Source organism: Mauremys mutica, chromosome 3 (assembly GCF_020497125.1).
Source record: "Mauremys mutica isolate MM-2020 ecotype Southern chromosome 3, ASM2049712v1, whole genome shotgun sequence".
Classification (NCBI taxonomy): Eukaryota; Metazoa; Chordata; order Testudines; family Geoemydidae; genus Mauremys; species Mauremys mutica.
The window spans coordinates 48050839-48064318 of record NC_059074.1 but is presented as its reverse complement, the minus strand read 5'-3'; the positions used below and the strand labels follow the sequence as shown (position 1 = coordinate 48064318).

Below are 13480 nucleotides of genomic sequence, written 5' to 3'. Positions count from 1 at the left end.
ATGGATGTTTTGAGAGGAATGTCACAAAGACCCAGCTAACCAATAGCTAGGACTTTTGCAAATTCATATTTGGCTAACCCATAAAAACCCTTTTGTTCTCAAAAGTAAAAAACCCTGTGGTGTTACAGCAGTTCTTGGCAAAGATTTAAGAGCAAAGTGCTTGGGAGAGATCCTTTAATACTAAGAATTCATGACTTTTACAAGATACTGAATACTGCAGCAAATTATTTCAACAATTCTATGAATGATAAATAATTAAAACTAATCTATCCTTGTAAGAGGTGAACAAAGTGCAGTTTTGTTGCAGTACCCTTGATTGATTTAACCATAGTGGTTCCCTTCCTCTATAAGGTTCTGATCCAGTCTACTGCAGTGAATTAAAGTCTTTCCATAAACTCCACCACTGTTTTGGATCAGGCTCTAATTCATATATTTCAATAATTCTGAGTAATTACCAAAGAGATATTATCAAATGACTGGACTCAATAAACATTAGTCAGCTAATTTTTTTTAAAAATTGAAACTGGAATGATCTGCACCGCATTTTGTCAAACAGTTTGTAGAAAATATCTTTTAGTTCAGTTAAGGACAACTGGGCAAATTCTGCTCAGCTGAGCTGGTAAACAAATAACCTCCTTGGCTTCAGTGCAATGACTCTGGACTTACGTAAATTAGTGTAACTTGCAGCAGAATTTGACCCATCAGATTTCATGTTTTGTAATTTAATAAAAAAGACTATTATAAGTAAAATTTATTTAATTACCCTTTCAAAACCACATCTGGAGACCTATATTAGCTTAAATAAAACCAGGGCAGTAATAACAAATGCAGCATCATTTATATATTTATATATATATATATATAGTACTTCAATAAAAGTACTCTTCAAGGACCGAAAGTGCTGCAATGAAAATTTAACTTACTGCAGACTTACATTCCTTGCTCAAGTAAAATTCTCATTGATTTCAGTAGTGGTTTTATCTGAGTAGGGAGTGCAGAATTTGGCGACTAGTATTCTGTCAAACAGAGTAAAGCTTATAGTATTTAAACTGTAACTTTATGCTGTTGTTTAAGTTCTCTGTGAAAAGATGTTTTTATCACTTTAACAAATAAAGTATTTTTCACTGCAGTTCAATTTGAAGATTCTGTTCAACCAAAAAAAAAATCCCTGAATCTTCTAGAAGACCGTGGGCCTTATCCAAAGGCCACTGAGATTAGTGAAAAGACTTTGGATTGGGTCCTTCATTTTTAGGGCTTCCAGAGTACAGCGGAGAAACATATTTTTTTGAATTAAGCCTATTTCTGGCTTGTAAAATTTAGACTCCTTGCTCTCCACACTGTACAAGCCTGTACAAAGATACAAACTGTATTTTAAAGCTGTGTAGGTGTTAGCTTGGTCTCCTCATGTGCTTGAAGTGTAGAACATGAATGGTGGTCTGAATATGGCTCTTAATTTTTCTTCAATGCATTAAATTAAAATATTTGCATATGGGAAAACAATGGTTTGGTCTTTCACCCTGCTCTAGATCAGACCACTTCTGCTATCTGCACACCTTCACTAAGTTTCTTTGGTTTGTTGTTATTTGTTTGTTGTATATAATGTTATATAAAGTGTAGCCATAGGAAGTAAGAATAGATTTCTAGTCATTTGAATTTTTGGAGAGAAGAGCAAGACTGCTGTAAATAGCTGTTTGATGTCTGTCTTTTCACAGTAGCACAATAGCTAATTCCTGGGGCCTCTGACCTTTTAGTGTCCTGTAACAGAGTATTTGCCTTAATCTGTTGCTTATCTGTCACCTACCACATTTGATATTTCCAGCCTCTGCTTTCAATTATCAGTCATTAGAGGCAGGACTGGGTAACTTCAGGAGAAAACTCCTGGAACCTTTGGCCTGTTTTGTCAGATAACCACAAGTATTTACTGTAGATAAACTATCATTTCATTGTATTCAAGATGTAAACTAATGTAGTTTGTTGTATATCAGCTTACTGTAACCTCTCTCACCTTGAGGTAGTTAAAACTGACTAGTTTACTTTAGTGCTTGTGCAAAGAATTCAAACAGTGAAATTTACTGAGATTAGGATAAGTGACCTGTTACAGTCAGATGATCTATAAGCCCCACAAGTTTTGCCTGTGCAAGTATATTTAACAGTGAAACAGTGACAATAAGCTAAGTAGTAAAATATCACAGCTTTAAGATGGGTTGATCACATTTATAACATGCAACCGGAGTAAAGTCCAGACTAGTAACATATACACATGGTGCTTTAATTAGGCCAATTTCACAAAGCTAAAAGCAATTATGAGGCAGAGCAACTGGGAGGAAGAATTTAATCAGAACATTGTGAATTATAAATAGGAATCATTTTAAGACCACCTTATTAAATGACAAAAACCACAATCCCCCATTCTTAAGCTGTACTGCTTAAGAAACAGATCTGAATTAAGGGGAACTGAAGGCAGCTATTAAAAGTAATGTATTACATAAAATAAACGGAAGAAAGGGGAAGTTGACAGTAATGAATATAAATCAGAAGTTATCAGTTTTCTACAATTCCTAACAGACGCAAAGGGACATAAGAAATCTATGGCCAGCATAGTTAAGGACTATAAAAAGTAGGGTTTTTTTAAAAGAGGATTCGGAACAAAAAGAATCCTGACAATGGGTATTGGTCCATTATTAGATAGAAATGGTAGAATTGTCAATAATAATGCAGAAAAGACACAAGTGTTCAGTAAATATTGATGCTTCTTATTTGTGGAAGAAACAGATGATATCATCTAATCATATGGTGATAATTCTTTCCATTCCTCTAGTATCTCTGGAGGATGTTAAACAGAAGCTATGAAAGTTAGACATTGTTAAACCAGCAGGTCCAGACAACTTGCACACAAGAATTTTTAAAGAGCTAACTGAGGAACTAACTGGACTTTTAATGTGGATTTTCAATAAGTCTTGGAGCACTGTGGAAATTCCAGAAAAGTGGAACAAACTTAATTTTGTTTCAGTTTTTAAAATAATAAACATTATAACCTGGGTAGTTATAGGCCTGTCAGCTTGACATAGAACCTGGGCAAGATAATGACGTAGCTGATATGGGACTTGATTAATAAAAAAACAAGGAGGGTAATGTAATGAATGCAAATCAACATGGGTTTCTGGAAAATAGATCCTGTCAAACTAAGTTGATATAAAAGTAACATGGCACATATTAAATGGATTAAAATCTGGCTAATGGTTTGATCTCAAAATGTAATATGTAAATGGGAAATTGTCATTGAGCAGGTTTGTTTCCAGTGAGGTCCTGTAGGGATTGTTTTTTGACTCCAAGCTGTTCAGTATTTTCATCAATGACCTAGAAGAAAACATAATATCATGACTGTTTGCAGATGATACAAAATTTGGGTGGGGGTTGTAAATAATGAAGAGTACAGATCACTGATTCAGAGCAATCTGGATCACTTGGTAAACTGGGCTCTAGCAAATTGTTTTAATATGGCTAAATATAAATGTATGCATCTGGGAACAAATAATTTAGACAATGCTTACAGGATGGGGGACTCTATCCTGGGAAGCAGTCACAAACAGTGACTCTGAAAAATATTTGGGGAGGGAGTTGGCAGATAATCATCTATACATGAGCTCCCATTTGGTCCTGGGATGTATAAACTTGAGTAGAGAGCTCATTTTATCTCAATATTTGTGCTGGTGGGACAGCTGCAGGAATACTATGTCCTGTTCTGGTGCCCACAATTCAAGAAGGCTGTTGATAAGTTGGAGAGGGTTGAGAGAAGAGCCATGAGAATGATTACAAATTTAGAAAACTAGTGATGGATTGAGTTCTTTGGTCTATTTTGTTAACCAAGAGTAGCTTAAGGGGTGACTTGATTACAGTCTTTAAGTATCCATAAGGGGAACAAATATTTAATAATGGGTCCATCAGTCTGGCAGAGAAAGGTATAACTTGAGCCAGTGGCTGGAAGTTCAAACTAGACAAATTCAGATGCAAATAAGGCATACATTTTTAACAGTGATAGTAATTAACCATTGGAACATCTTACCAAGGTTTTTAGTGGATTCTCCATCACTGATAATGTTTAAATCAAGATTGGATGTCTTTCTAAAAGATCTGCTCAAGGAATTATTTTGGAGAAGTGTGGCCTGTGTTATACAGGAGGTCAGACTAGATTGTTATAAAAACAGGGGCATGAGCAGGAATAAAAATGTGACCACTTTTAATGGGGCATTTTCTATGCCCCCGCCACAGCCTATGGGGGGCAGGAAAAGCTGTCAGCTCCCCAGGGCCAGAGAAGTTCTGTGCCCCTGCTCATTACTGTGAGGGGCATGCCCCTACTTGCCCCCACTTCTGCACAGCCCTGGTCATAATGGTCCCTTCTGGCCTTGGAATCTATGAAGACAAATTGGGATCTTGACCACAATATTGCTTGTAAAAATCATCCTATAACAATATGTCTTTAATTTTTATTCAGTAGTTTAAGAAGGCTTGGGTTTTACAAACGTCACAATTTACCAGTGTGAATGCGAAATGTTTTTAAAGCTTGAAAGACACAAACTCTTATGTGAAATTAGTTATCCAATTAAATAGCATGCGTAATATCCCGTATTGCACTGTACAAGAAATTGGAAGATGATTAGGAATGGCTTGCTTACCCATGGCCTCCCTCATGAAAGTTTGGAAAAACTCTGGCATCTTGAAGTGTATCAAGAAGAAAATTGAAGCCTTTGAGATATGGTGCTGACAAAGACTCTCAGGTATCTCCTGGCTGGAAAAGAAGATGAATGCATGTGTTAAGAGCAGTTTTGGAGAGAAGCAGACCCAGTTGTCAGAAATCAGCAAGTGCAAATGTATGTACTTTGCACATCATGCGTAACAATGGAAATAACCTTGAGAAAGTTACTGTGGAAGGGATGGTAGTAGGTCATCCTACTAGGGGATAACCAATGAAGAGATGGATAGATGATATGAGGTAGATCACTAGGAGGTCAGCTTCTGAGTGTACAGACCTAGCAATTGATCAAGAAGGCTTATGAAAATTCTGCTATGATGTCACCAATAGTCAGACATGAAGAAATGAATTTTACTTACTGTATGTTGTCCCTTTGTGATAAAGTTGTTGTTAATGGTGCTTGGTATATTATATTTACCCAGACTTATTCTATTTAGAGATATATAGTTCAATTATAAATTATCAGGATAGCATACTATATATTTTTTTCCAGTGGATCAAATTCTCTGCTAGTGAAAATTGGTGCAGTTCCATCGATTTCAATGGAACTGCATCAGTTTACTCCAGCAGAAAAATTAACCCAATATTTTTCTTGAGATCAATGATGATCCATTTTATAAAGCAACTGTTAGATGTGGCTTTGGTCTTTTTTTTCTTTTTGTAATTTACTTTAATATGAATGCATTATGACACTGAATGTTTCATTGGCCTTATTGATGGCTGGCAAAAAAACGTTCTTTGCCATCTACTCAGTCATTTCTTCTTAATAACCCCATGAGCTGGTGGTGAACCAGTGCCGCAATGTAATGTTAAACATGTAAGTTGGAGGTTCTGTTTTTAAGTTGAGACTTGAAACCTAGGACCTGGCCAATTGTAACAACTTAAGACCTCTTCTGACCTTTTATAATAACCTTTGCTTCGATGTTCATGTCAAATTCCAGTTTGTGTAATTATATTCCATTTATTTAAGTTCCCCTTCCAATTCAAATGGTTAAAATATATTTCCTCACTTCCTGTTATTAACTGCTGCATAGTATTTCTGTACTTCATTAAACAGTGGTTGTGATCCATCCCTGTGATGGCTGCATTTCAGCTAGTGAATTGTGTGTGTGTGTGTGTGTGTGTTAGAAAATTGGAGGAGTAAATATTTAAGGTTGCTTAAGTGTTTCCTTTGTAAGAACCTGTTTTTCAGAGTCTTATAACTTTCAGAAACTTCCACCTCTGAAGCTAAAATCTTTTGGTCATGGGACCAGATCCTGAACGACATCGTGGCTTCCTTTGTGCTTCTTTAGCATGCAAAAGGACCTGAAAGCTGCCCTGAATGGACAGAAAAGGATTTCCTTGGCAGAAGGGAATCCCTTACTAATATAGAGTTAATGTCGGAGTGTGTGGTTTGTCTCTATACAGATTCTATTGTACTACCTTCTCTGCTAAGAAGTTTTATTTCAATGGATTATATGGACTCCCTTAGGAAGAATGTTACTCCTCCACTTCTATGACCTAATCTGCCTTCCTTCATGGTTCATAGATAGCTTTTAGTATATCACATTATTTGTTTGTTTTTTTAAATTCCATTGTGTGTCAGTAATGCCTATTTCAAAATCTTTGATTGCCGGGCATTCTAGTTCACCTACGTTTGCTTTTAAGTTTCTCATCTTGATATACTGAAATGTACAGTGTGAAATCCCAACCCCACCTAAATCAGTGGGAGTTTATCCATCAACTTCAGTAGAGCCAGGATTTCACCTTTGGCTTTTATTTTTATTCAATTCTTTATTTGGACAGTCAGTTATTTTTCTGGAATTTACCTCTGTTTTTTCAACTTGTCTGACTGTAATTTCTGTCCTGTCCAATTGAAGAGCAGGGCTAAAGGAATGCACTGGAACAACAGAGGGGTGTGTGGGTGTTCCATATTGCAGCAGTGCCTTTTCTTTGAAATAATATAAATAGATAAGTAAAATGCGTGTTAGCCCTATTTAATACATTTGATTTTGTTTAACTCAACAGCAAATAAGTGTTCTTTCAGCAGTTGTGTACACTTCTAGGAGAGTACTATCAACGCTGTAATACGGTGTGTTATAAATACTGATCCAATTTGTGTCTAGTTATAACATGTGGGATACTTACTATTTCCATACAAATGTTATTCATTTGAATTTACTGCAAAGTAGATAGACATGAAAATCAGACCAGTAATCTTGGGATTCAAAATCCCCATTTGGGGCCTAATTCTGCAACCCTTATTCACAATGACTAGCACTTATGCACATGAGAACATCCACTGAACTCCTTCAATAAGTACTAATGAAAGGGTTGCAGAATTGGGCCCTGAATTAATTCTCCTTTTAAAATATTTTTAAAATGAACATTCTTGGCACATTCTGCTCCCAAATACTCTTCAAATTCTCAGTTATGACGTTAATAATTTATAGCAAGATCTTGACTCTATTAAAAAACAGAACAAAAACAAACAAACCAAAAAGCATCCCTGAACAATTCATTGTGATTGCATGTGTCAACTCATGCTGTTCTCTGTCTCAGTAATGAAAGCTTTAATGTGTATTTTTAAAAGCTTTTTGTTGAGGCATAGTTACAAATAAAATGTTAACATACTACATCATCCATTACTTATTACTTATTCAGGATCAGGTTAATAGTCCAAGAACCTGGCTAAAGATTCTAGCTTGTTGGCTGGGTGTCCTCCTCCTCTGAGTGTGCTAAAAAAGTTGACAATATTTCTAAATTCTGATGCTCTTTTTAACACTTCTCTTGTGTATGTACTTGGTGTGAATGCTTTTCCATTACAAGGATAGGCCATATTTTTTTATACCGTAATTCCACTGAAAGAGTCCACTTTTCCAAGAATGTGCAGTACAAAGTCTAGCTGCGAGCAATAAAACAGAAATTGATTTGTCGTTGTGTATAAAATATAGATCCTTTATTGATGCATTAAGTAAGCCGGCCAGGGGATCTCATTTCTTTAAAAACTGGTCTGATATCAATATATATATCTTGCTGTTTAGGAGCTAGTGATGGAGGTAATAAATAGACTGTATCCTGTTTCTCTTCAGTGGCAGCCCATTTATCTTTGGCTGCAGAGTGGCTAGTTTACATGCTTCTGCCTCTTTTCTGTCTTGACATTCTGTCTTACATGGAACAAAATCTCAGATCCTTACAGTCAAAATGTGCATTTGGGCTAACTAATTCCCTGAGTTTGTTTAGAGAGGAGTTTTATGGTTCTTTGTCAGTCAGGAGAAATTTCTTCTTCACTGAAGTAAAGATAATACTTTCTTATAGATAATATAGCCTGTGCAGTATGTTATACATACTGACAAAGCAAAACTTGTCAACAGATCTGCACATTTAAAGAATTATATATTAATGAAATCAATTTCCAATGTTTTAAAAGACTAAATAATAGGGACTGGCATTGAGAGTTGACAGAGGTGCTTTAAATACAGTTCTGAAAATAATTTCAAAGTTTTTGGAAGGACAGCTTTTACGTCTGTGTTCTTAACTATGCACTATCAAAATCTAGCCCTATTTTCCTTTCCTTTCCTTTTTTAATGTAGAGTGCTCCAGGGCCAAAATTGTTACTATCTTGGATCAGTGGAATGAAAATAGATCTGAAAGTAGGAGAAAGGGTGTGTGGGAAAAGAGTGTAGTGGGGCTGAGTGAGACTCAGTTTGTCATCTCATCCCAGCTGAACTCAAGCTCTGAACCCTTTGGACTTCTCCCATCACTAGTAGACATGCACTAACTCTTGATGAGACAGATGAATGGATCTGAACTCTCGACTCTGGACTTCCCAAATCTAGTAAGATACGGAACCCTAATGCAGTTGGGGATCTATCACTGATCACCCCATAGGCTTAAAAATGACAGGTGATCTTGTTTTTCATACATGTAAAATCACATTGAGTAATTGTGTGGGCTTCTTCAATGCATCAAAACAAATATTCTGCAAATATGTCCTCTCATACTATTGGGCCAGAACCTCAGCTAGTGTAAATTAGCATAGTTCTGGTGATATTAATGGAGTTGTGCTGGTTTACTTCAGCTGAAGATCTGGCCCTCTGTTCTTAAAATACTGTGGAATCCTGATTAACTAATTTTGTGGTTAGATTTTAGCTCCTGATTGAGCTTTGCTGCAAATAAAGAAGCATCGGAAAGTATACATAAACAAAAATGTGGCTGAGAATTAATGTATATGTGTGGAGCGGACTTCTTATACTAGGAGTGTTGCTTCATTTTGCAGTGTGGGTGCCAGAACCACTTAGCTCTGACTTGTGGTTCTCTTGCTCATACCACTGACAAGAGGACATTTTTATGCTATAAGATGACAGCATGTGTTAATTTATATGATGTAGTTTCTTCTTAAATATGTAGCAATTATGGTGCACTTAACACTGTTCCAAAATTTATTGCCTCAAAAAGAAGTAGTCAGCTTTCCCTGTTTTCTTTCCCGATTATTACCTACAGTCATGTACACCAAGATCATTTGTGTCTCTCAAATAATTTCTGCTGTACATGTAACTAAACCCAAGTATCAAATCCTTCTGCAGCATTCATTTTGTCCCTGTTTCTAATTGCTTTACACCATGACTTCTTTCAGTTTTCTTGATATTCTTTCCACTCTGACTTCAGGAATTTGTATAAAACCACGGAGGGTTTTTCCTCTTGAACTGAAGACCATTTGGCTTGTGGAGTTTCCTTTAACTGGAAGTTTGTCTGGATTTGTGGCTTTATTATTTGCACAGTTTTATAACATCCAGTTTGTTGGGATTTTTTTTAAACATAGTGAATGTACAGTTAATCATTGGATTAGGATATGCATTTCACTCCTTAAATTTAATTTAATCTTTTTTCATAGTTGAAAGAGACAAGGACTTTTCTCATCAAAGAAGGCACTACAAAGAGTTTCGATTTGACTTGACTCAAATCCCACATGGAGAAGCAGTGACAGCTGCTGAATTCCGGATTTACAAGGACAGAAGCTACAATCGGTTTGAGAATGAAACAATTAAGATTAGCATATATCAGATCATCAAGGAATACCCAAACAGGTACTATTATTTTTTAAAAATCCTCATGTTAGCATTCTCTCAAATGGAGAAGTGATAACGGGACATTTTTCACAAATTCATCTGCATCTGGACATCTGCAAGATATTGTCATCATCAGTTAATTTAACAGGCTGTTAATTCCTGGGAAACAACAGAAATTCAGCTAAAAAAAAAATCTTGTACAAAATGTCTTCAGTGTCGGCAGAGTTTTTCCAGCCTGATTACCTAATCTGTGCACACATACACACTCTCCATGTTTCTGTGTGCAGATGGGTTAAGTTAACTGTTCTGGATGATTAAATGTCAGAATCGCATGCCCAATTTAAGTGGCCAATGTTAAAAAATTTAACCTTCATTGAAATATGGATACCACAAGCATTTAACTACTATATACTATGCAGTTCAGCTTTATTTATTTTTGTCACAGCAAGAGCTGTATTGATTTTTTTTTCAATGTTATTTATTTTTTAAATACAGCCAAGAAGTGATATGTGTGTCTGTGAGTGAGTTAGGCAGTGTAGTTGTGGCCGTGTCAGTCCCAGGATATTAGAGAGACAAGGTGGGTGTGGTAATATCTTTTACTGGACCAGCTTCTGTTGCTGAGAGAGAGAGACACATTTTGCTCCACGGGGCTTACTATATGTTAAAGATTAATGCAAATATAGCATTACAAGTGGACAAAGCAATAATCTTTGAGTGGAAGTTTACGGAAAGCTCAGTAGGACAGATTGTCAAGTGTGTCCAGCACCTAAATAAATAATCAGATTTTCAAAGGAGCTCAGCACCTGGAAGTGCTCATTAAAACCTAGCAGCAAGCCCAATCCTGGGTTCTCCCTTTCCTACTACTAACCCAGAAAATAGTCCTTCAAAATGATTTAGAGAATCTCCTGCTTAAATATATGCGTACAAATAATCAAAAGATCTAAGAACTTGGCTTCCATGGAAATTCTTACTTTTGAGAATCTTCTTTAGGTGCCAACATGGGAACAGCTGGATGTTAAGCTGTTTTTGAAAATCTGGTCCTACATGTTTTAGCACAGGGGTGGGCAAACTTTTTGGCCTGAGGGCCACATTGGGTTTCAGAAATTGTATGGAGGGCTGCTTAGGGGAGGCTGTGCCTCCCCAAACAGCCAGGCATGGCCCGGCCCTGCCCCCTATCCAATCCCCCCTGCTTCTCGCCCCCTGATGGCCCCCTCCGGGACTCCTGCCCCATCCACCCCCACCTGCTCCCTGTCCCCTGACAGCCCCCAGAACCCCTGCCCCCAACTGCCCCCGCCACCCCATCCAACCCCTCCTCTCATTCCTGACTGCCCCTCCGGGACCCCTACCCCATCTAACCACCCCTTCTCCCTGTCCCCTGATCACCCACAGGATACCTGCCCTGGCTGCACCCCGCCCCCCCATCCAATCCCTCTTCTCCTTTCTGACTGCCCCCCCCGGTACCCCTACCCCCGTCCAACCCCTGTTCCCCATCCTTTGACTGCCCTGACCCCTATCCACACCCCTGCCCACCACCCCAAACTCCCCTGCCCTCTATCCAACTCCCCCCCGCCCAGCTCCCTGTCCCCTTACTGTACTGTCTGGAGCACCAGTGGCTGGCGGCGCTACAGCCACGCTGCCTGGTGGGAGTCAGCCATGCCACCGAGCAGCACAGAGAACCTGGCCAGGCCGGGCTCTGTGGCTGTGCTGCCCCAGGAGCTCACAGCCCCACCACCCAAAGCATTGCGCCAGTGGTGGGGCGAGCTGAGGCTGTGGGGGAGGAGGAACAGTGGGGGAGGGGCCGGGGGCTAGCCTTCCTGGGCCAGGAGCTCAGGGGCCGGGCAGGAGGGTCCCGTGGGCTGAATGTGGCCTGTGGGCTGTAGTTTGTCCACCTCTGTTTTAGCAGGAGACTTCATACATCATCCAGAAGGGACTTATTCAGGGTTAGTAGCAGGGAAAGGGAAATTTAAACCCAAAGTTGGGTTTCATTTTACAAAACAAAGGAATATTGTTAAAATGAGACTCTTATTCAGAATATTACTCACCACAGAAAATGGTCACCAGTAAACAGAATATTGTCTCTATAGATCTGCAGAGCAGGAGCTGATTTCCTGGGCATGCATGTTGCAAAACAATTCAAAAGAACTGTGATAACAGGTTCTAAAAAGGTACTGTGAGGAGGAGGACGGGAACCTGAGGTGACACAGATCTTTAAATAGATATAAATTAAGGTGTAAATGAAACAGGGTCTTCACTATGAATTCAAACAACTGATAAAGAAGTCTAAGTCCAAAGGCAGCTCCACTGCCATTTGCTTGTGGTGAGGTCTGAAACCTGCACAGCTTGTTGGATTCCCAGCTGCCAAACAGCAGTGGTTGCCAAGAATGTGTTTATTATTTGTGCTTGGCAAGGAAGTTCTTTGTTTTGGTTTGCAGACCTGATTACAGTTATTCATGGGTCTGTCACCTCTGGGTTGTACTCTACAAGTGGGCTACATGGGAACCATTCAGAAGCTGCAACTGCTTAGAAAGCAATTGTTACTTTGGGAAAAAGTTAGCTCCTGAGTGAAACCAAATATTAGTTTTGACATTAAAAACCCTACATGGTTTAGGTCCTGGCCACCTCAGAGGCCTCCTTTCTCCCAATATGATACCACAGTAACTGCTGTCAGCAGATGCCGTCACTAGGACAGTCCTTTGGTTTAAGCAGGGAAGGTGCTGGGGCATCTGGGGTGCTTGATAAGTGGTCCTAGTTTCCGGAAGACACCTCTTTCCACTGTTTGGACCACCAGAGCCCAGTTCTGTTGACTTTCGGGTCACAAGCAAAGACTGTGTAGTCCTAGACTTTTTATGTCTCTGTGGCTGTTTGCCCACACATGTATGTGAACTACATTTGAGGTTTGCAGCCTGTGATGAGATGTATAGGCCCCACACAGATGAGGAAGAGGCCAGAGAAGCCCTTGTGGAAGGGGTAGTCCCACCCCTCTGGCCCTGTCAATCATGCATGATAGGGAGAAGGCCATTAAAAGGAAGGAAACTGCAGCTAGCAGGGAGGGAAGGAGTAGGATTGCCCTAAGGAGTAGGAATGCAGACTGCAGGAGTGACTCCTGAAGCTGTGAAGGGAACTCCTAGGCAGGAAGTCTTCACCCCAACCCTAAGGAGAGTACAGTGAACTCCCAGGGTAAGGGAGATAGACAGGCTGAGCTGATCTCAGAGACCTGGCCAGAGTGATTTCACCAAACCCATTGCATGGATCTGGATCATTGGCAGCACTATCGATGTGCCAGTCCCGCCACCCCAGTTTGTGGGGAATGCAGGAAGGGAGTATCACTGAATATGTGGGGATTTGTGGCTTTCATTTTGATCCCCCAGTCAGACTTAAGGAGGCCTACAAAGGGCAGAACCCCCGGGCAAATAGTGGGTAAATGGGACCTTAGTAGTGACCACCAGTATAACTCATTGGGCGTGGTCAGGTTCCCCCACCCACCCGAGGGAGGAACCCCTAAGGACTCTGTTACATGGCCTCTCAACTCATCCCAAGAATATGTAAAGTACGGATAATAGTGCAAGATTTTCTACATGACTTTGCCAATGTGCTCCCACCCCGCTCTGGACTGACCATTCCCAGTGAGGAAAGTAATGCAATCCACAGGCCAAATTCTTGGCTCTGGTCTGGTGGCACAGAG

General features: G+C 39.4%; 1 protein-coding gene across 2 annotated transcripts in view; it reads left to right on the top strand.

Annotated features, from left to right (window-relative positions):
* The window catches only part of BMP5 (bone morphogenetic protein 5), an 83564-nt gene that overhangs the window by 25168 nt on the left and 44916 nt on the right, over positions 1 to 13480 (top strand). For both annotated transcript variants that reach the window (XM_045011750.1, XM_045011749.1), the window contains exon 2: positions 9624 to 9816. In XM_045011750.1, the coding sequence (XP_044867685.1) occupies positions 9624 to 9816 (193 nt within the window). The remainder of the gene's footprint in view (positions 1 to 9623; positions 9817 to 13480) is intronic.